The sequence below is a fragment of the Accipiter gentilis genome, chromosome 10, assembly GCF_929443795.1.
Source record: "Accipiter gentilis chromosome 10, bAccGen1.1, whole genome shotgun sequence".
NCBI classification, from domain to species: Eukaryota; Metazoa; Chordata; class Aves; order Accipitriformes; family Accipitridae; genus Astur; species Astur gentilis.
This window is the reverse complement of record NC_064889.1, coordinates 2,687,644-2,709,711: the sequence shown is the minus strand read 5'-3', so window position 1 is coordinate 2,709,711 and position 22,068 is coordinate 2,687,644. Positions and strand designations below refer to the sequence as shown.

The 22,068-nt window shown below is 50.8% G+C and overlaps 1 protein-coding gene across 3 annotated transcripts; it reads left to right on the top strand.

Moving 5' to 3' along the window:
* Positions 1 to 577: 577 nt before the first annotated feature.
* Positions 578 to 21,705, top strand: PKM (pyruvate kinase M1/2). Of its 3 annotated transcripts, none has more exons than XM_049812259.1 (11): positions 578 to 711; positions 6,459 to 6,628; positions 7,015 to 7,106; positions 10,116 to 10,247; positions 10,454 to 10,640; positions 11,480 to 11,750; positions 12,398 to 12,548; positions 13,432 to 13,584; positions 17,818 to 17,984; positions 20,204 to 20,385; positions 20,975 to 21,705. In XM_049812259.1, exons 2-11 carry the CDS (start codon positions 6,478 to 6,480, stop codon positions 21,079 to 21,081), a joined length of 1,593 nt encoding a protein of 530 aa, XP_049668216.1. In that variant the 5' UTR covers positions 578 to 711; positions 6,459 to 6,477; the 3' UTR covers positions 21,082 to 21,705. The 3 variants fall into 3 exon arrangements, with proteins under 3 accessions (XP_049668216.1, XP_049668215.1, XP_049668214.1); XM_049812258.1 differs by lacking the exons at positions 578 to 711; positions 17,818 to 17,984 and adding exons at positions 6,190 to 6,246; positions 17,153 to 17,319; XM_049812257.1 differs by lacking the exon at positions 578 to 711 and adding an exon at positions 6,193 to 6,246.
* The last annotated feature ends 363 nt before the right edge of the window (positions 21,706 to 22,068 follow it).

The window sequence follows — 22,068 nt, the reverse complement described above, 5'->3', positions numbered from 1 at the left end:
GTCCCATCACGGGGACCCCAGCACATCCCCAGCCTGGCATCCCCAGTGTCCCCAGCCTGGCGTCCCCAGTGTCCCCAGCACGGTGTCCCCAGTGTCCCACCGCAGAGCGTCCACGTTGGGCGCCCAATGTCCCCAGCCCAGGGTCCCCCACTGTCCCTGGGGGGGTCAGTTAAAGGCTCAAGTCCCTCCACCACCACCCCAAAACGCCCAGCGCCGCTGCCCACCCTGGCGAGAGGGGCCCCGACCCCTGCCCTTGGGGTCCACCAGCGCCCCGCAGCGAGCGGGGCCGGTAGGGATTGTGGGTGGCGCGGCTCCTTTAAGAGCGGCGGGGAACGAGGCGCGGCGCCTTTAAGAGCGGCGGGGCGGGGCGCGGCCACTCTCCGGCTGCGTGCGCGGCGGGTGCGCCGCCGCCCTCATTGGCCGGCCGGGCGCGTGCGGGGGGGGGGTGACCGCAGGGCCTCCTTCCGCGCCTTGTGCTTCCGCCGGCGAAAGGAGTCCCGGCGCCCCGCCTCCTCCCCCCCTCCCCTCTCTTCCTTGGCGGGGCGGGCGGCGGAGGGATCCGCCCGGGGCGGGGGGGGGGGGGGGGGGGTAGGGGGGGGCGGTGCTGCGGCTCGGCCGGCCGGGATCACCTTGGCGGGGCGGCGGGGCGGCGCGCAGAGGAGCGGCGGCTCTCGGAGAGGACGGGCGAGGGGCGAGGCCGGGCGGCGGCAGGTAACGGCGGCCTGAGGGCCAACGGGTGGTGATGGTGGCGGCGCTGAGCGAGCAGCGGTATCCGCTGCCTCCGCCGCCTCCGCCGCCATCATCCCCGTTCCCGCCGTCGGGTGAGGGTCTCCCTCAGGCGACGGTTGGGGGGTGAGGGGAGGGAGGGGGGGGGGCAGAGCAGAGCGCGGCCGCGGTGCCCCCTGGGAAGGTGGGGGTGCGCGCGTGCGGCGGGCTCGCGGCGCCGAGCACGTGGCGCGGCGCCGGGTCCCGCCCAGCCTCCGGTGGGGAAACGATCGCGCCCGGGCACCGCCGGCCTAAGGGGGGAACGGGGACGGAGGGAACGCGGCGGGTGTGTTGGGGAGGGAAGGGAAGGTATTTGAGGTGAGGGGCGTGGGGGAGAGAGGAACCGTGTGCCCCGCAGACCGGGCGGTAAAAACGGAGCGCGGGGCCCCCGATTGCAACATCTCGGCCGCCTTCCCGATGGCCGGGGCTGGGCCGGAGTCTTCTGGGAGGCTGAGTCAGATGGAGACGGAACGAAGCGCTTTGCCGGCTCCCCCTCGGCTCGCCTCACCCCCCCCCCCCCCCCCCCCCTTCCCGTGTCTGCGCTCACGTAAGAGCCGCGGCGATGCTCTGAAGGGCATCAGCTTAAATCAGTGTACGGCTCGCTAAACTCACCACTGATACTGCAGCCTCTTTATTCCCCCCCCCCCCCGGAAGAGAAGGCCCCTTCTGAATTAATCTTCTCCCTTAATTATGCCTGCCTAAACACGTCCAATTGATTTGGACAGTCCCTTGAACTGTGAAAACCTTTGAAATGTGTTTAAACCCTCTTTACAGGCTAGCTGGGCATGAATAGTGCTTTTGTCGGTGGACAATGGCAACCTCCCGACTGTCTCCTCAGATTAATAAAAGTAGAGGACAATCTCTGAAAACCTGCTTTGTTCCGATAGGGCAGCTCGTTATCGGAGAGGCCCAGGTTAACAGAAATCAGTGTTTTCCAGAGGTTTTTGTGATGTTAATGCCTTAACTTTCCGGTTACCTCCTGCTCCTGGGAAGGGCTGCTGTTAATCCTGACCTGCCTTGGCCTAAAGGTTGCATGACAAAGAGGTTTCTTGGTTACCCAGATACCCCCAGGGAAACTCGAGGGCTTGTTGTGCAAGCAGGAGTGCTTAATTAAAAAAATTTCACTCCTAAGCACGTAATTTTATGCCCAACATCCCATTTATAAAGCAGAATTTAGGCGAATTTAGAGGAGCTAACGTTTGATGGCCTAATGGGTCATGCTGATGCTGGCTGGTTTCCAAACCTTCACCAGATTAACGAAGTCCTTTTCAGCCGAGGCAGGAAGCTCTGCTGCGAGCCACGTGTTTGAAGCTGGGACTTTTCCCTGCGAAACCCGTCAGAGAAACTTCACTCTCGCTAAATAACGAGCTTGTGGAGGCTGCGGCGCTGCTTCTGAGCCCGTTTCTTGAGCAGCCTGTGTTTTTCTTGACTACCGACTTCTTTATCTGCCCAAAGCTGTAAATTTTATGAAAACCTTAATTTATTGGCGGTAGCTGGAGTGATCCAGTGCTGGTGTTAGTTCCCTTTCTGCACACCAAGCTAATAATTTAATTTGCTAGAAACAAAACGTTTCCCAGGCTGGCCGGACCACGTGCTAGTCCTTTATCTCCCGCCTGGCTGGAGGCCCTTGTTCTCCCTGGGGGAAGACGGTGCTGGGGCCGCTGCAGCAAGCGGTGATGGATGGCACGTAGGGAATGAGGGAATGGGGCTGCAGTTCCTTGTCGCTGCCACCCATGGCTGGGTGCGCAGCAAATCCCCATCCTGGAGCTGGGGATACAGCAGAGGGATCTGTACGTCTGCCTAGAGTTATATATAAATGTAAAAAAACCCCCCAAAACAAACGCCCAAACTTTCTTTTATAACGCAGAAAAGATTTTTACAGTTTCCTTTGAAGGCAGCTAGGTGGTTTCTGCTGGTGTGGGGCCAGGCTTGTCCTTTGTCAGAGCAACATGCTGCAAGGTAAAGTTGGTAGGTCTGCCTGCACTACAAATACCCTCCAGATAAATCTTTCTCGTCGCCAAATATCTGATGCTTGTCACCTCGACTTGTTTAATTTTTTTGTTAAGCCTTCTGTATCCCTTTATCCTCCGGGGAGGGCTGGCTCAGCTAGGCAAGGCTAATCCATCTGCACACAGGGAAAGTGCTGATGTTGCCCAGTGCCGTGCAGGCTGGCCTGACCTTCCCGGCCCATGTAGCTTGTCTGCTGAAAAGCTGGAGAGGTGTCTCCATTGCGGAGCTGTGGCTCGCTGCCGGGGAGAGTGTATGCCAGCCAGGAGCAGGTGGTGGCTTCTGGGTCCCATCCTAGCCTTGCAGAAGAGAGATGGCATTTTGGGGTGGCCATCTTGTCCTTATGTAATGGCGTGATGCCACCTCCTGCACCAGCCACCCAGGGAAGAATGTGTTGTTCTTCCTTCCTGGAAGAGGGCTTGACAGGCTGTATTAAAAGCCTGCTTTGCTACAGAGCTGTATTTTTTTGTTGATTTGTGCCTTTAGCTTCTGGAATGAACAAAACTAATGTTTTTCTAGGCTTTTTTTGGGAATCTGAAGGCCTGCCTGGTTTCATAACCCTGCCCTTCTCAAATATAACTGCTAACTCAAACCATTTCTGCCTCTGGCCAGGGACACTGGGCGTGAGCAGCCTTCTTCTGCAGCGTCAGTGGGGTTGTGTAAGTGAGGCTGACCAATAAAACCCGACTAGTCACCCACCGTGAGCATCCCTGCTGCCTGTCTGCACCTTTTACAGGCAGTAAAACATCTTTGTCCGGCATGGAGGTGGTTAACACCGGTCCTGCCTGGGGACAGTCCCTGGGAGGCTTCTGCAGTTTCCACTTCCCTTTGTCACTGATAACAGCAAAGAATTGGCCCAGGGTGGGGAATGCCACCGCGTCTCCTTTCCCCATCCCCCAGGGCAGATCCGGAGGTGCCATGGATTTAGGGTTTCTCTAGGGTTCTCTCAGCCAACCGCAGGATGAGCTGGCTGGAGTTAGTCACCTCGCTACTGCAAAACCAGTCGTCCTGACCTCAAACGGCTCTTTCTAGAATATTCAAGAGCCACGGACATACCAGACATCTTTGGGACACCCTGCCTGAAGCACAGGCAGCCCAAGTAATAAACTTGGAGATGTAATCATTATTCTTTGAGGAAGAAATTCAGATTTATTCAGTGCTGGAAACATTCAGGCTTCGTAGGGTATTGCTTACCCCCTTCCTTGCTCAGCCCACACTGAGTGTCTTTGGGTGTCCTTGAAGTCCTTGCTCCTCTGTTTGATTTTTAAAAAAACCAAGTCTGGAGTAGTGGGAAATGCCAGACATTCCTGTTACATTTATGAGACTGGTCCTTCCAGTAGAATTCAGTCGGTGCTTTGTAAATACATGGTAATGGGAGGCAGGAGGAAGTATTAAAAAGCGAAGCTTGTTGGTAGTAGGGCATGGTGCTGCGGACAGATGGGTATTTGGGATACTTTTTGGCTGCTGCGCTTCTGCTCTCGCCCCTGGACAAGGTCACAGTGTCTGTGATTAATTTTTCTGAGCTCACTGAACTGCTGAAAAATATTGTGAAGGGAGTTCTGACTGGGAACTTAACTTTCCTATTTATAAAGGCTTTATATTTGCAAATGACTTGAGTGGGTGCAGGATTTCCATGAGATAGGGGGAACTCACCTGCCTATTTTTAAAAACTTGCAAGTCATGCTCTGGATGCAGTTTCTGCCTCAGGATCCCGTTGTTTCATATTCCTCTCGTTCCCAGAAGCTGTGCAGACCTGATCGCCTGTGTTTGCGTGGAGGCGATTTCCCAGCAAAGGCTTGGTTTTTTTGGCATCTAGAGAAGCCGGTGCTGCTCCGCAGGTGTCAGAGGATGCAGCAGCAAGTGTTAGAGGGCTAAAACACAATGTTTCAGGGCTGACCAGCGGGTTTTCCTATAATAATGGGACTTTGTCGGGCTTTTTATGTGGGCAGACCTTCTTGTACTGACTCTGGTGAATCAGCAGCTTCTGGCAGGGCTGAGGGAAAGTAGGCTTTGCCAGGACAAATTATGGTTTTCACTGGCCTGACTCCTTTATGCCGCATGGGAGCGAGGCGATGGTGAGTCACGGTTGCCTGTGAGAGGATCTGCACGATCTGCACGTACGTGGGGAAGGTCTGCAGAGCAGAAGCGGCTGAGGGGAGGAGCGTCGGCGCGAACAGAGCCTCTGCGGCACCGGGCAGGCACATGGCAGGCTGGCAGGGGATCTCCCTGCCTGTTCCTTAGAGGCATGGCTTCGTTCTGGTCAGCCCTGCTAGCTTTGACAAAGCTTTCGGGTTTATTAGTGCCTCTGTTTCAAAGCTGAACACACTGAGCTAGCTGGTGTGTGCAGCTAACGCCATTTTGTTACTTACTGGTTTTTTGTTGTTGTTGGTTGTTGGTTTTTTTTTTTTTTTTTTTTTTTTTTGTCTGCTTGGGGCAGGCAGAACAAACCCCCTGCTCTATCCCTGCCTTTAGCTGAGCAGCAGCCCATATTTCTAGGAGTGCCACACTAAAGGTTTATCTTTTAGGTGAAGGCCGCTTATGCTGAAAGAGCAGCCTGCTTTGAGTATCCCCTGTGTGCCCAGGGGATGAAGTTTGAAGTCAAACCATTGTTTGAAGTCAAAACTAGTGATCTGCCTATGCCAGTAGCCACTACCTTAAATCACTCCCTTAACCAGAGGCTTTTTGAACACCAGCAATCTAGCCTGGGCAGGTTGAAGAGGACAAAGAGCATTCAGTAGCTACTGCTACCTGAGAACAAGATTATTACGGTGCAGCCTGAGGTGCGCAATTAGAAATGCCCGGGGTTAGCAGCACTGCTGGGAAATGAGTGTCTTGCCATACGAGTGGACAGTTAAGCTTCAGTTCAGCTTCCTCTTGGGGTTGTGGGCTGTTCCTGCTGTTGTGGGGATGCTCTAGTCCTGTAGACGCAAGCAGCCTGAGTTCAGAGAGGGGTTTTTTTTAATCCAAACTTGGAAAAAAAAAATAATAACCAATTTTAAACCTTGTGGTGGTTTTCTGCCACCCTGGGTGAGGGGGGAATGCAGGGGACAGGGACAATCTGCAGCATTCTCAGTTTGAAAAGGGACCTTGAGTGTATTAAAGGAATCTTCAGTCTTTTACATGTTCTCTGCCAAGGTGTTGTGTTTAATCAACTCAAGTTTACTTGCTTGTATGGTCTTAAAGGATGGGTTTTAAGCTTAGGTGGACTTTGCTGTGATTAGGTGCTTCTCGGCAGAAGATTGCCCGTGTAAGAGCATATCCGCAGTCAGGCTAGTGCCGAGCTGCCCTGGTCCCCGGTTGCAATGGGTAACGCAGTTGAGGCCTGTAGGAGAAATGACTTGAGAGCTGGGAGGGATGAGGCAGAATCTCTGCCTGTGCTGCACTCAAGTGCTTGAATTTTGTTGCGTTGTGTAGCTCCAAGGGAAGACTGGCAATGAAGAGAAGCTATGAAGGGAACATCTGCATAGAAGGCAGGTGAGCTTTGGGTGGTGTACGTGGGGGATGACATGGAAATAGCAGTGTGTCTTGCCTGTATCTAAGACTCTCAAGTAGGAACATAAAGATAGTTTGACCCAGTAGCAGCTTTCTTGTTACCTCCATATTCATCACGTGGGTGTGTTGGTGTCTCTGCTTGATGAGCAAGTCTGGGGGATTCCTAAACCTGGCACTGCTTTCTTCTCTTCTAGACACAGGATTCCAGCAACGATGTCGAAGCACCACGATGCAGGGACCGCTTTCATCCAGACCCAGCAGCTGCACGCTGCCATGGCGGACACCTTCCTGGAGCACATGTGCCGCTTGGACATCGACTCGGAGCCAACCATTGCAAGAAACACCGGCATCATCTGCACCATCGGTACGCAATTCCTAGATAGGAGAGAATTGCAGCTGTGAATCCCTGTGTTGGTGAAACTTGTTAGGGAAATTGTGAGAAGGCTTCAGCTTTCATCCCTTGCCAGGGCTGAACTTGTGTGTTGAAAGAACACGATTTTCCCATGTCTGCCTAACCCATGTTATTGCTAGGAGTGAATCCAGTAGCCAGGGAAATCAGAACTGCTTAGGTTCTGCTGCGCTCCTCAAGGCAAGTTAAAGCAATCTTTGCTTCTGTAGAGATGAGCTGCTTTAGCGCTGAGCAAGTCTGTATCCATTATACCTTTTCTCTTCCACGTGAAACAGCCTGGCATGTGTGGGTTATCTCATTATTTTTACAAAGTTAATATTCAAACTGTTTCTTCCTCCTAGGCCCAGCCTCCCGCTCGGTGGAGAAGCTGAAGGAAATGATTAAATCTGGAATGAATGTTGCCCGCCTCAACTTCTCTCACGGCACCCACGAGGTAAGGGTGGGGTCTGAGCTGATAAAGCCCTCGCCAGGCTCTGTGTGTGTGTCTGCTGACCCTGTCCCTCATGGAAGAGGGAAATCCAGCTTAGTCCAGGCCAGCCTTAGTGTGGGAAGGCAAAACTTAGCTCTGCTTTTGTGGAAAGCATACTGGTTGTACATATTGAGCCTGTGTAATTGCTGATAACATTTAAGTGTGCTTTCTGAGCCATTTTGAAAGTAGTTGAAGTTGGTTTCATACCGTTTCTCTGTACCAGGGAGCCAGGTAACTGATACTTGACACTTGTGTGCCAACCGCTTGTCATGAAATCCTTCAGTTCTTCTCATGTCCTGCTGTTTGCTGTACAAAGCTACTGCTTCTCAGTTAATAGCAGAAGCTGAGGAAATTTGTCCCTGTTTTGCTGTGCACCTCTGCAGGAGTACACAACTATCGGTTGCTCGTCTCGCTTCTTGTTTCGTTGCTGGGGATTTTGCAAGCGGGCAATCAATGAATAACCTTGTCTCAGAAGAAAACTGTTAGTGATTTGAAGTAATTACTGTGTCTAGTTGAAATAATTGAACTCCTGGGTTTGCTTGGCTAACCAGCAGCTCTGGTTGTGTTCCTGGGAGTCATGCGGTTAGCACCACGGTATTTGGGAGGTGGTGTGGTGATCTTTTAAGAATAAGGTCAAAAGAAATCAACATGATTTGTGGCAGACAAACCCTTATTGATATAAATAGATGAGATCCTAAGTGATACTGGAGGAGCTGAGGATCCCATTCCAGGTTGCCTAGAATGCCACCCTGAGCTGAGGTTTTTTTTTTACCCTGGCTGCCCTCCAGCTTTCAAAATGTCAGACAGTAGCCAGTAGCAGCTGTAGGTGGCTTTACTTACTGAACCGTGAGCCTCGTGGGGCATAACAGCTTGGCTTCTCACCCTCGTGGCCTTTAAAGGCCACAGGGCACTGTCAAAATCAAAAGGTCTAATGCTTAACTGTGGACGACCATCAGACCTTGACTAAACACCATGGTGTAGTGTCGGGGCATAGGCTGTAGTTAGCAAAATCTGCCTGAAGAAAGGGTAGTGTGGAATTACTCTGCCTTCCAGTAGTCAAATCCTGCAGCTGGGTGGCTCTTGGGCTGGGTGGCTCATCAGTGAATTGGTGGCCAGGCTGAAACTGGGAATTTTCACACCGTTGCTGCCTAGCGGAGCTGCTTCTGTGGTTTGCGTACTTGTTAGCTGAGGTCAAGGACAGGGACCTGTGGCTTTCTGCTTTGGGTGAGGTCTAACTGCACATTTCACACAGATGAGGTTAGGTTACATCAGAGTCTGGTCTTGCTGTCATCTGCTGTTGAGTTTGTCAGCTATAGCCAGTCTTAAGTCTGAGTCCTCTCCTGGTTCCTCCAAAATGTTCCAGTTACCAGCGAAGCCCCAAAGAATTTTCATCTGTCACGAGTGCTTTGGTTCTTGTGTCCACCCCAAAGCATTTAACGGGGCTTCTACTTTACCAGAGGTCCTTTAGCACCTGGCTGCCACCATTTTATATAGGAACAAAAATGGCTTTTACTTCCAGCTCTGCCTGCATTCCTGTCTTGGATATGTAACTCTTCAGGAAGTCAGACTTCAGTTAGTCCTTGCTGTCAAACTACAAAGGAAAAATCCCGGGTGACTGGGATCAGATAAATGTAGTAGCACCATTCAGGCAGGTTTTCTGTACTGCATCCATCTAGGCTGTGGTGCATGGAAGGGTCGGGGCCTTCTCCCCGTCAACTTGCACACTCAATCAATAAACTAAATTTTTCCTGCTCTGAAGAGTTAGCCATTGTGTATCTCTGGCTGAGGGCATGCACACAAACTTCAGCACAGCGTTTTCCAGCCCCACCTTCCTGGAGCTGGATTATTGTCCCCGTGATACTGAAGTCCGTGTTTGGGGCTTGTGTCGAGGCAGATGAATGGTGTGGGGGGAGCTGGGTGTTTCTAGGTGAGTCAGGTCAAACTCTGTCAGTCTGTGGTACAGAGAGGGGAAAGGTTATTTCTTATCTAGAAAAGTCTGTCAAGTGTTACACAACTTGCAGTCAAGGTTATCTCTTAATGTTGTTTAAGCAAGTAAAGTAAACTGATCTGCTGGTCATCTGAAGCTCATTTGAAGTAGTTGGGATGGGAGTTTCCCTGCAGAACTGTCTGTCCTGAAACTGGCAGCGTTAATGAAATGCTCTTGCACACTTGAAAATTTGGAAGCCGGGTGCGTGGTGCTGGAGTCTTGAACTTCTGGCTGCGATTGCTTTGGCTCTCAAAATAAAATGTAAATACTTAAGTGCATAATGTCCTCTTAGCAAATCCTTTGTCTTTAGGGGAAATTTAAGCAAAAGAATTGTAAAAAAAACTTGTCCATCTGCTCGCCTGTGGGACTGATAAGAGGGGTCAGGCTGGAAGTCCGTGGGGGAGTCAGCAGTGCAGAGAATGGCATTCTCCCTTCTGTGCTTTGAAGGGAGGAGGAGAACAGCCATGTGTGGCAGTAGCTTAGCTGTGACGTTCTTCTGGCATTCAGGAGTCTTTCCATGCACATAACCATCTAGCTGCCAGTGCTGCCCATGTTCTGCCATGTTGAATAGGCAGGTGTTCAGCAAAGCTTTCAGAAACGTTCTTCCTAAAGGCCTGTTGGTTGGTGGGCCATCTTCAAAAGGCCAGTGTCTGTTGCAAAATCATGTCAACTGAGCACCTGGGCTCTCTCCTTGAGTTGTCCTTTTGGGATTAGAACTGGGGGCACCAAAGTCACAGTCAGATAACTGCCAGACCCCACTTTAATGTGGGGAGGGCCTTTGTTTCCTCACACTCTGCTTTTCTGGAAGCTCAGTCTGAATTAAATTCTCAAGCTAGAACTGAAATTTAGCGTGTGAGAGCAAAGCTGTCAGCTTGGGCAGTGTTTGGGGTGTGTAGTGGTCTTGGTTTATTTGTAAGCAGTGGAAAGCAGTGGAGTAGAAATGGGCTGAACATTTCCATAATTTTTTTTTTTTCCCCCCTCACCAGTATCATGAGGGCACAATCAAGAACGTGCGAGAAGCCACAGAGAGCTTTGCCTCTGATCCTATCACCTACAGACCTGTGGCTATTGCACTGGATACCAAGGGACCTGAAATCAGAACTGGACTCATTAAGGGAGTAAGTTGCTCTTTTATTTTTTTTCTGCCACTTTTTTCAGCACGTGAGACTGGATACCGTATTATGCCTGTGGCCTTTTGCAAACAAAAAAAATGTCTCAAGGTAGCGAGCTAGCTACCAAAAATTGGAATGAACTGCTGCAAGCTGAGAGGTGGTTGTGTGCTGGTTTTTACTGTGTTTGCTAAAATGCATGTTTTGACACGCAGAGTGGCACAGCAGAAGTGGAGCTCAAGAAAGGTGCACCGCTCAAAGTGACCCTGGATAATGCCTTCATGGAGAACTGCGATGAGAACGTGCTGTGGGTGGACTACAAGAATATCATCAAGGTTGTAGAAATTGGCAGCAAGATCTATGTGGATGATGGTCTGATTTCCTTGCTGGTTAAGGAGAAAGGTGGGTAACAACCATTCCGGCTATGATGCCTGTTCTTTCCTCAGGATATATTTGCGGTTTCCCTCTACTAACTATTTTTTAGCTTGCAGTTCTGTATTAAAGGATTACTTGGTTCTTAATGCTGTAGTGAGACTTTGGGCAAAACTTTCTCTACTTCAAGTGTAGGAAGTTTCCAAAAACTGACTTCAGCTGGGTTTAACTAGCCTGACATCTAAAATCCCTCTTCAAAGGTGAATGTGTGGTAGGGATGTAGCAGTGCTCATGATCAAAGCCTGTTTAGCTAATTCATACTTTAGCCAGGCTAATTCATATTTTTAATGCAGGATGTAACTAGTTTTACAGCGTAAACCCTGAGTTTTGTGGTTAGAGACAGAACTAGCTTTAACTGGTAATGTAGGGGCAAGGTTAGTTCCACAATACTCCCTTTATAGTGGTGCCTAGACTTCTTTAGCCTCAAGGTATCATCTCTAATCCCAGCCAGAGTGTGCAGGGAGATCGAGGTGAGGCTTTTGGGGTACTCAGTTTGGTATCACAGGGCTCCTGTGTGCAGAAGTGCAACCTGGTAGCTTTTTTAGGGGAGGCAGTCTCAACCTCCTACATGGAACAAATGGCATCTTCTCCAAAAACAGCATAGAAGTGGTTTTAAACTGGTCTGTTGTGCTCCCGTGGGTAAATTGCAAGCTTGTGTGTTACATAAGTCCTCTGAAGAGAGCAGTGATGTGGTTCTTATAGCGTGCGATGGCTGTTGGCACTGCTGTTCTCAGGTTGGGAGGTGGTGTGGGAGCCGGCAGCGGGGAGCTTGCTGGTAAACAGTGACTGTGGGAACACATCTGTTTCAGGCAAGGACTATGTCATGACGGAGGTTGAGAACGGCGGCATGCTCGGCAGCAAGAAGGGAGTGAACTTGCCTGGTGCTGCAGTCGACCTGCCTGCGGTCTCTGAAAAGGACATTCAGGACCTAAAATTTGGTGTGGAGCAGAACGTGGATATGGTGTTTGCTTCCTTCATCCGCAAAGCTGCTGATGTCCATGCTGTCAGGAAGGTGCTAGGGGAAAAGGGAAAGAACATCAAGATCATCAGCAAGATCGAGAACCATGAGGGTGTGCGCAGGTGAGCTTCGTGCAGGTGGCATTGCACGTCTATCACCCTGTATCAACGGAAGAGCACAGCCCATTCGCATTGTAGCCAGGACTCCTGGTCTCTGGCTTGCCAGCAGCAGAAAACTGTCTAGCCCGAGTAACAGGGTGGTAATGCAGGCTGTCACTTAATGCCACGTGCGTGGGACTTGACGTAGGTGTGTTATGAGCAGTGGGTTGTGTAACTGTCACACGCCCTGAGCTCATGGGGACAATGTCACAGTTCTCCCTGCATCCTGAAAAATTCACAATAGTCTTTGTAGCAAATGTGAGTTCAAACTTCAGCAAACTTGCTGTTCTGGATGCAAATCAGCAAGCTAATGCATGGGAATAACCACAATTGTGACAAACTATCAGACCAAAATATCTCAGATCAACTCAATCTGTCTTTGTATAGCTTTCTATAGTGCTTTATACATGCTGTGACTTGGTCTTGGTTTTCTTCCTCCTTCCTTGGCATTACAGCTTACCAAAATGGCACGTGGAAAGCCCATGCGCCGACAGCGTAGCTGTGTGTTATGCTTGGGAGCAATGCCCTCTTTCAGAGGGGGAGGACAGAACAGATGGGATGGTGCTTTGCAGAACAAATGGGGGGTAACAAACCTCTTCCCTTGCTGTCAGGTTTGATGAGATCATGGAGGCCAGCGATGGCATTATGGTGGCCCGTGGTGACCTGGGAATTGAGATCCCTGCTGAAAAAGTCTTCCTCGCCCAGAAGATGATGATTGGGCGCTGCAACAGGGCTGGCAAACCCATCATCTGTGCCACTCAGGTACTCGAAATGCAACACTAGCTCATAACTGCCCGAGTCTGGCAGGGTGGGAATGTCAGTAGCTGTCATGGCTTGATGGTGTTCGCTAGAGAGTGAGATGCCAAGAGGAAAGAGGTTTTGCTTGAGCTCATCTTGAGGCACTTCTTTAAAGATGTGTTTGGGATCTTCCCCAGCAAGGTTACAGGACCTCTTGTCTGTCTGCTGAAGGTTGTACCCCTCAAAACCTCATGCAGTATGAGCCTTTTGGGCTGACTAAACAAATTCTGGGGAAAAAATCGCTTATGCTTTGCCTTGCCATCTTATAGCAGCACATCTGTGTCTAACAGAGAAGACTTGGAAGATACCTGGGAACCTTAGCAAGATGGGCCCATGCTGCAGTGTCAGAAGGAACTGAGTAAAAGATCCATCTCCTTATTGTGGGAGCTGCTAGTGAGGGAGGGAGACCTGATGCTCAACTTCACTGGTTCCAGTAGGGATCATGTATGGACAGTCCTCAGGCACTGGGAGGGCTGGTTTCCTGGCTGTGCTGATTCTCTGCACAGGCTGTGGAAGCGAAAACTGTCTCTAGACAGTGGTCATCAGACAAGGTTCTGGATTTACAGTGGCATATGCTCCTTCCTCTTCCTGTATTGCTACTGAAATGCTGCCTCAGGTGGTGTTTCATGAGGAAGTGTTTTTCTCTCTGATAGATGCTTTAATTCAAAGCTGGTTAGGGACCAGGTCCCTTTGTCCTGAACCCACAGGAGAATTCTTCTCCCAGAGTCCTTCGGCTGCATCCTATCTTCTGCCCTACCTATCTATAAAATATACTGAAGCACACTAGTGAAAAAGCAGCTGTATCCTTCTGCACTGTCTTAATTTCTTCATATTTGTTCTCTTCCAGATGCTGGAAAGCATGATCAAGAAACCTCGCCCAACCCGCGCCGAGGGCAGCGATGTTGCTAATGCTGTCCTGGATGGAGCAGACTGCATTATGCTCTCCGGAGAGACTGCCAAGGGAGACTACCCACTTGAGGCTGTGCGCATGCAGCATGCTGTGAGTACAGCCTGCGCTCTGGTGGGGGGCTTGTCCCACAGGTGAAAGTAGCAGTTCTCTGTTGCCCTGCATTTTCCACCTGAGCCAGGCACCTGAAGATCTAAATGTCTGGTGCTAGGTGGCAGCACCTAGCAGTCTGAAGTAGTGATTTCTTTGTTCACACTCCTGCTGTAGGTGTTTCTTTACCAAGCATGGTCCTGAGGGCCTGAAATCTCACTTTGTGTGCTCCAGACTATTGTTGGGCAGAGCTGAGAACTGCTCTGCAGTGCCCTGAAATCTAAAACTTCAGATTTCTCATAGTAATTTTCATTTAGGCCAGGGTAAAGCTGTTTTTTGTTGTGTTTTTTTTTTTTTTTTTTTTTTTGCTGTTACCTTGGTATGAGTTTCTCCAAATGCCCTATTCATTTTGGCATATTAAATGCCTTAAACTTCTCCAAGGTCAAGGAGCTGCTTAAGCAGTTTATCTCTAGATAATGAAAGGTATTGGTTGACTCCTCCGTGGTGGGGGGGAGGGTGGGATGGGGGGGAGGCTTGTGAGTCTGATTTAGAGCGCTGTTGTATTCAGCACCTGGTGTGCTTGGTGTTGGGAGTGTTTGTTGCATGAGTACTGACGGCACCATATTTTTACATGCCTGAACTGCCAGAAACCTCTGCTCTGCTTTGAGTTCACCCGGCTTGCATTTCAGCTGATAAAAAGCCTCATGTCAAATATCTGCAAGTGTTACGTCTCCCCAGTTACCAGTGCTGTGAATCATAGCAGTGATAACTGTCACCAGTTATAACTCACCAGTTTTATTTGCAATTCAGGTTATATAGATTAATGAACTTGGCTAGTGTTTGTTTGCAGTGCATTATGTAAATATTTTACCTTTATCTGGTCAATATGGAGTGGTGTTTTTTGCACGTGGTAAATGCAAAATATGACTTGATGATTACTGTGCAGTGACTGCTGGTTTACAGGCTGAACACTAATGGTGCACCTAACAGGTTCTTCATCAGTTTTCACCCCCTAAAACAGGAGGGTTGACTCTCCACCAAGAGCTGGAAACTTGCTGCAGCAAACCTTACACCTGGGTTTCCATTGTGGCATTAATTTTTAGACTCGGGCACGTTGCATTGTACCTGTAGCCTGAGCTCAGGATCTGTTGCATATGCTTCTCTATTCCTGCAGACCTGGGAATGGTGGTGTTCGCTCTGCCAGGCCCCTGCAGTAGTGGTTTTAACCCTCTGTGCAGAGGAGCAAATACAGTTTCACTTTATTTAATGTAACATAGGACAGGCAGTGAGGTGCCAACTCTGACGGTAGGAGCATATACCCGTAGAGTCAGGATCTTTCATCTGAGCTAATTCACTTGGTGTTAGTTGAGAGAAGCCCTGCCCAGCGACACTGCCCTGAATAACCACGGTCTGAAAATCTGCAGCATGGCCAGAGCAGAGAAACATTTCCTTCTCAAGTGGCCAAGTGGTCATAGCAGGGAGAGAGCACCTTGCCTCTGGTAAAGAGTGGCTCCTGTATGCATTCCCTGGCCTGAAACTGGTATCAGTTTGGGTTTATATATTTGTTTATGCAGTGGTGCTACAGGAGTACTGCAAGTAAAGCGCTCTCTGTCGTGAAGTGCAGGCAGCAAACGTGGGCTGTGATGCTGAGAACCATCAGGGTCTGTGCTATGTGCTATCCTTGCACCTCTCAAAGACTTGACCTATCTATTGCCAGCCTGTCCCAGGAGCTTTGCTGGGACTCTGAAGGGATTTTGCTTAGCGATCCCTTTCCAGCTAGGCTCGTACAAATGAGCTTGCTCTTCAGTAGCTGGCATCTCTGTGGCAAAAATGCCATGTGGTTTGAGTTTAGTAGCAAGCTTCCAAATATTGGGCAGGCTGTTTCCTGTTTGTGGGAATGGCTTCCTTCCAATTCCAGTCCATGGTCCGCAGTTGTCTTCAAATGCTGCCCTGGTCATTCTGTCTGACAGGACCAACGTTTAAATAGCCGCTCCGTTTTACTTTCTCCCACCTCCACCCTGGTATCTCCACCTGTGTACCAACTAGAAACCCTCTAGCCGTTTCCATGTGAGTAAAGCCAACTGTGACATGGCATTAAGAATTCCTGTGCCCTTCCACTGTCAAAACAGGCACGTGTATACACATATTCTCTTACAACTGGGGAGTGCAGGCCTCCCTCTAAACTCATGTTCACTCTGCGTGTTAGGCAGAGCTGCCTGCCTTTGGACTAGGAGCTGAAGTTAAACTGCGTGGCAACCAGCTCTTGCATTTGGAGTAAGTGTTTCAAGGCAGATACTTCCATTTTATCTAACAGCAAGTGTAAAGCCAGCAGTAGCAAAACTCACTCCTTTAGGACTAGAGTTGGCGCTGGAGTACTGTTCCTGCCTGTCACATGTGTCCTGTTATTTTTAGACATAAGATACTTAACTACTTTGGCTTAGACTGATATCTGTGGAAGAGGGATAATTCCTAGCATCACATAAAATAATTCATTAACACTAGAGCAGCAAAATTCTTATTTGGAAGGGGTCTAACTACAAAGCTTTCACTATAAGAGCACTTCAATTTCTGCTTAAACATCAACTTGTCATGCTTTGTGTAGTGGCTGCTCACTTTCTGGACTAACTGAATGAAGTTGTCCTTGAAAAGATGATCAACCTTTGCATGCTTTTCTAGTCTCTCCAAGCCTTCTTTATCGGGTTGTCAAGGGCTAACGCAGCCTTCTGAGGTGAGGATTGTCTTTAAATGTGAGTGATTCCCAGTGTACTGGGATGAATAGATTACTGAACTTGTTGCAAATGCTTAGCCTGAAGAGAAAGCCCTTAGTTACGCCTCTGCACCTCTTGTCTGTCCAAGTCCGATGCTGTACAAACACCCCAACGTAGTCATTGTGACAACCCTGTAAAGAAGACTTGTTCCTCTTTATTTCTCTATTACTGAAAGGGAAGTTGGTACAACTCTTGGAGGTGAAACTTTGTTGGCTCTCAAGTTAAACTCAATCTAACGAAGCCGAGAGAGACAGTCTCCCAACTTCAGGGGTGCCGTTGAAAGTGTATTGCTTGCATGTTGGCTCCATGAGGACTTTTCTAGCGGTGCTGTGTGGTGTTGGGAGAATATGAAAGGGGAACATGGAGCAACAGAGATTGCCTCTTGAGGAATCGGAGGCAAGCAGATGGCATGAGAGTCTCTCAAGGAAGTAATAAGCAACAACAGCAAAGTGCGGCCTGAATGGGTTTGCTGTAGTCCTTGAAAAGCAATCTGCATTTGCCTGCTCTGAAAGGACTCCAAAATATAGCAGGAATGCCACCTTCGCAATGCCTGCCCAGTGACCAGGGGCCACCAGTTAAATGGCATGGTGAACCAGGCAGTGTGGCTGTGGCACATTAGTCTGAGTTGTGTTAACAAATTTGCAACCCGAGAGCCACGGAGTTTTACAGCCTGACCTTTAATATCCCCTTGCCTGTATTACTATGACAATTAAGCAAATTAATGTGATCTCATGTTACTCTGGTATATTTTTCCTTCTTTTCTTTCCTCTTTTCTCCTCCTTCCCTCTTACTCGGGCCTGCAGATCGCTCGTGAGGCTGAGGCTGCAATGTTTCATCGTCAGCTGTTCGAAGAAATTTTCCGCCTCAGTGTTAACAACAGGGACCCTGCCGATGCCATGGCAGTAGGAGCAGTGGAGGCCTCTTTTAAGTGCTTAGCTCCAGCCCTGATAGTTCTGACCGAGTCTGGCAGGTAGGGCCCAGAGAGGGGGCTTGGTGCCAGTTCTTCCCATGAGTAAAAACACGCTCCGTTCTAACACTGCACATATTTAGCAAGCAGCTTGCTGCTACAGTATCAGCCTTGCGTAACTGCTGCGGTCTGAGTTGACTTCTCTGTGGCAGGGAGGGACTCCAGGTAGGCAGGAGCAGAGCGAGAGTGTGCCTGGCAGTTGGCATGTATGTCACCCGAGTGTGGGCTCAGCAGGGCGAGGTGACTCAGTAGGTGCCACCAATTCCGAAAAGAAACCCTGAGGATCAAATGGTTCCTCTATGAGGCTGTGCTGGTCGGGTGGCTGAGTGTTGTGGCCATCGCCCCAGCGTGTTGAACAAAATCTGGGCCTGCTAATTGGTTAATGTCAAAAGCTGATAGTATCTGTGCGACACCTTGCTGATAGAGCACCTCGCCTTACCCTGTGCTGCCCCGAGCAACTGATGTGAGTGTTGTCTTCCCGAACGCATGTTGCTCTTATAGATTGCCCGGGAGGCCGAAGCCGCCATCTTTCACAGGCAGTTGTTTGAGGAACTGCGTCGTCTGACTTCCCTGAACTGTGATCCCACGGAGGCTGCCGCTGTTGGCGCTGTGGAAGCGTCCTTCAAGTGCTGCAGCGGGGCCATTATTGTCCTCACCAAGTCTGGAAGGTAGGAGGTGACAGGTTCCCTCAGGTCAAGCCCACTTCGTGACAGGGTGGGGGAAGGAGACTCGCAAAAAGATGGCTTTGAAAGACCAGAGCTGTAACAGCGAAGCCTGGGTTTTGGCAGCGACTGGGAGCCCAGGCCGCCTGCCTGCAGTGCCGGTTCCTCAGGAGATGGGCAGACATCTTAAACATCTGCACATACGTAACCTCCGAGTTCCTCAGCCTGCCCCGGCCAGCGTGGCATCAGCAGCGAGCCCTGCCTCCCCTTGCTGCTGCAAATGGCATCTCTGCCAGCAGCGCTGGCTGGAAGAGTCAAGGGAAAATAAGTGTTGCAGCTTCAATTCAAACTTCTTGGCAAGAAATCCTCGATTTAACAGTAAGGCAGAAGTTCAGTGGATGCAGGATTTATTTATTTATTTATTTTTAAATCAAGGCCTTGGCCTTTTGTAGTAGCATCCAAGTTATTGGTCCCTTGCTGAACCTTTCAGGCATCAGCCCTGCTTGCTTAAGCCCAAGTGGCAAAGAGGGACTGCTTAGCCTAGAATTGTTAGGCAGGGAAACTGAAAGCATTAGAAATTTCCTCTTACAGGCTTCCTTATGCCTGCCTGCAATAATCTTACTGAACAGGCAGGCATCTGGCAGGCACCCTGCAGCCAAGTGCTGCCTGCACTCAGGTGAGCTCAGTGCTTTGGCTGCAGGTGAAAGACAGCGATGCGGACGCACTGGAACTATATAGTTTGGGATTTTTGTCCAGCGACGGTGACAACTGCTGAGTAGAGACTCATTCTTCCAGTTGTGGAAAGGGAGCTGAAGCCTTGCTGATCAGCTTTTCCATCTAGAGGAACTAGGCTGCCCGCTCTCAAAGCATGTCCAACCATAAGTCTCGGACTGCTTTCCGGAAGAAAATCTGAATTTCTTGCACTGGATTCGGACCAAAGAAATAGTGCAGCGGCAGAGATGTGGTTATATGTGCTGGGCACGGTCTACCTGAAGATCTGGACCATTGGTGAATCCTTCACCTAGATTTACGCTTAAAATGATTTGAAGCAGCCACTTTCTGCAGAGATGAGGAGTGACTATAAGCAGTCAGTTTCTGGACACCCTCGTGCTTCTAATGTTTCTTTGTAAAAGGTTCCAGTCTTACACTTGACCTTTTTAAAGAGACTTGAACTCTGATATTTGAATATTTTTAGCTGTGGATTCTGTTACAGCCTTTGAGTACCTGGATCTCCTTGAGCTACCGGGAGGCTTCTTGGACAGCGTGGGAAGGATTGTCTGAGAGCTGGCACGTGTGTTTGGGTGCTTTGAGCAGACTGCTACTGCCTACTTTAAGCAGCAATCCTTGAATCTGAATATTGCTGAGCTTGGCTCCACTAAATGAGGCTGCAAAAGCTAGTGGAGATACTGGCATGCTCGTTGGAAAGATGGAGCTGTAAATGCCATGGCCTTGCAGTGTTAAGCTCCATTTATTTGCCGATGCCCTCTGTAAGCAGTGCCCAGGGAAAGGGAAGCTGTAGTCCCCACCCAGGGTGTGCTGCTTGCTATTTTAAGGCATTTTAAGGACTTTGTGCCCAACTTTCTGGTATAAATTTTGGCCTCGGTTGCATTTGCTTCCTGTTGGGCATAAGAGCAGAGCTCTGTGTGGAGGAACTGGCCTGTTCACTGGCTTCAGCAGGTGAACGTGGCTGGGAGGCAAATGGCTTCCTCCTTGGCAAGCTTTGGGTAGCGCTGCTGGCGTGGGCTCTTTCCATCCCATAAAGCGGGAGCTCCTCAAAACAGAGGGAACTTGCAGGGACCCCCATTGAGATGCCAAGGACTGCTTGCAGAGGCCAGAATAAATGGCACCTTGCCACCTTAACATAGCAACAGAGACAAATAAAGGCTTGTTTTCGGGACCAAAACACCCAGATGGCACTTCCTAAACTTGGAGGCGAGGTGATTTTCACCACGAGTAGGGACTGCCGCCAAAGGATGTCCTTTGGTGGTGGTCCGCCCAGTTGCCTGACTGGGAATTCAGCAGAGCATCAAGCTCGTTGGTGAGCTTGGCTCTTGCCAGTAGCTCCTGTGGTCATCCTCTGTGTCCCTTCAGGGGTTTTGTGGAGCCCTCCAGGGTGACAGGCAAACCTCGCCGCCGCTTGTGCTCCCTTTGGTTGTACACAGGCTTCCTCTTGGGCGGCTGTGCCTGTAACATGGTGCTTCACCTCATGTCTGGTTTCCTTCTAGGTCAGCACACCTGGTGTCCCGGTACCGCCCACGGGCTCCCATCATTGCTGTGACCCGTAACGACCAGACGGCGCGCCAGGCCCACCTCTACCGGGGCGTCTTCCCCGTCCTGTGCAAAGAACCAGCCCATGACGCGTGGGCAGAGGACGTGGATCTCCGTGTGAACCTGGGCATGAATGTTGGTGAGTGATGCTGCTCCAGCCTCCTCTGGGGAACAGTCTGGTGGGATGTGGTGGTCCTGAGCACCTTGGATGGTGCTTCTGGGGTTACGGATGGGGACTGGTGACAAGGGGAGAGGAACTGCCTGCCTGTGTGGTAATGGTATCCGACTGGGAAACGGGGTACGGCAGTTGCATAAGCACAGCCGCATCCGATTGTGAAATGGGACAGCGAGTTTGTCACAGCTGCCTTAAAATAGGTCCCAGCAGAAAATGAGGTTGGTTTTAAAGCGATAAGTGCTTGAACCCCGATGCTGGAGAAAAGAGAAGTCTGGAGCATGGTGGCTCCTTTCTCTGGTCCCTCTCCAAATCTCGTGCTGTTGAGTTTCAAGCTCTGTGTCGCAGAGGAGCCGAAAGCAGAGGTGAAGGGTCTGAGATGGGTGGGCAGCAGGAGGATGGGGTCTTGATACCAGCCCAGGGCCGCAGCTGCTGTGGGACAGGCCCGCCCCTGCACCTCGGTGGCGAGGGGAGTGGGTGACAAGTGATGTTCTCCCCCCAGCAAGCTGATGGCGGTGGGACCTGAGCTCTGACACCTCCCTCTCTTCTCTCCTAGGCAAAGCACGTGGGTTCTTCAAGACCGGTGACCTGGTCATCGTACTGACGGGCTGGCGTCCCGGCTCGGGCTACACCAACACCATGCGTGTGGTGCCAGTTCCCTGAATGACTGACTCCAACCAGCGCACACACCTTCCTTCCCCCCCCACCCCGCTCCCCTCTCCTCTCGCGTTAGACCAGCCATCGCTTGCGCTGTTCTCCTTCTCCCTAGAGTGGATGTAGGTTGCTAAACACCACCCAGTGCAGCAGCAGGGGGGAAGAAACCTTAAATCACTTAAAACAAACAAACAAAAAAATACTTGAAGTGTTTAGTTTTTTTTAAAATCTTTCCCTGTAGCCAAGTCCTGCCCCCATGTATGTTGGGGTCAGTGTGGGAGGTTCCCGCGTGCAGCTGGGCCTCCTCCTAGTTTAGTGACTGTCCTCAGGGTGTGAAACGTCCCTTTCCCTGCCCCTGTTTCGGGGTGACGGGGAAGGGGAGAGGTGACGTGTGGTCAACGGTTCTGCTGTAACCCTCTGAACTCCAGGGAAGCTGCTACTTCCCCCTCCCCCCCGCCCCCATCTTCCCGTGCAGACCAAATCCAAGGTGAATCCAGCCCCCTCGCAGCCAGTGGGTTTTGTTTTTTGTTCCAGGGGTTGGGGGTAGAAGAAGGGTGTTGGTTCCCGAGGCCCTGCGAAGGCCTTCCCGTGCTCCCCTTGCAGCGTCGTCTGTGTGTCAGTCGTGTTTGCCCCCTCGCCCACACACTTCCCCCCCCCCCCCCCCCCCCCCCCCCCCCCAGCCAGCCCTGAGCCTCCTTCCTCCCCCTGCACTCCGACGGGCCCCTGGGCTGGTAGAGCACAACTCTCCATCAATAAAGAGAAGCTGAAGCACCCGCCGGCGTGCCTTGCTCCTTGGGCTGGGATTGGGGGGGGAGGGGGGGGGTCCTGGACTTTTCCCCGCCCCTCCGGCCAGCGTAGGGCGGGAGCTCGGCGGCCCCTTTAAGGGGCGGTCCTACGCTAGGCTCCACCCCTTCCTCTTCCCGCCAGCGGGCGGGGCGCGGCGTCGAAGGAGGAGGAGGGAAGGGAGTTGAGGCCGGCGGAGGGCGGCACCGGCCA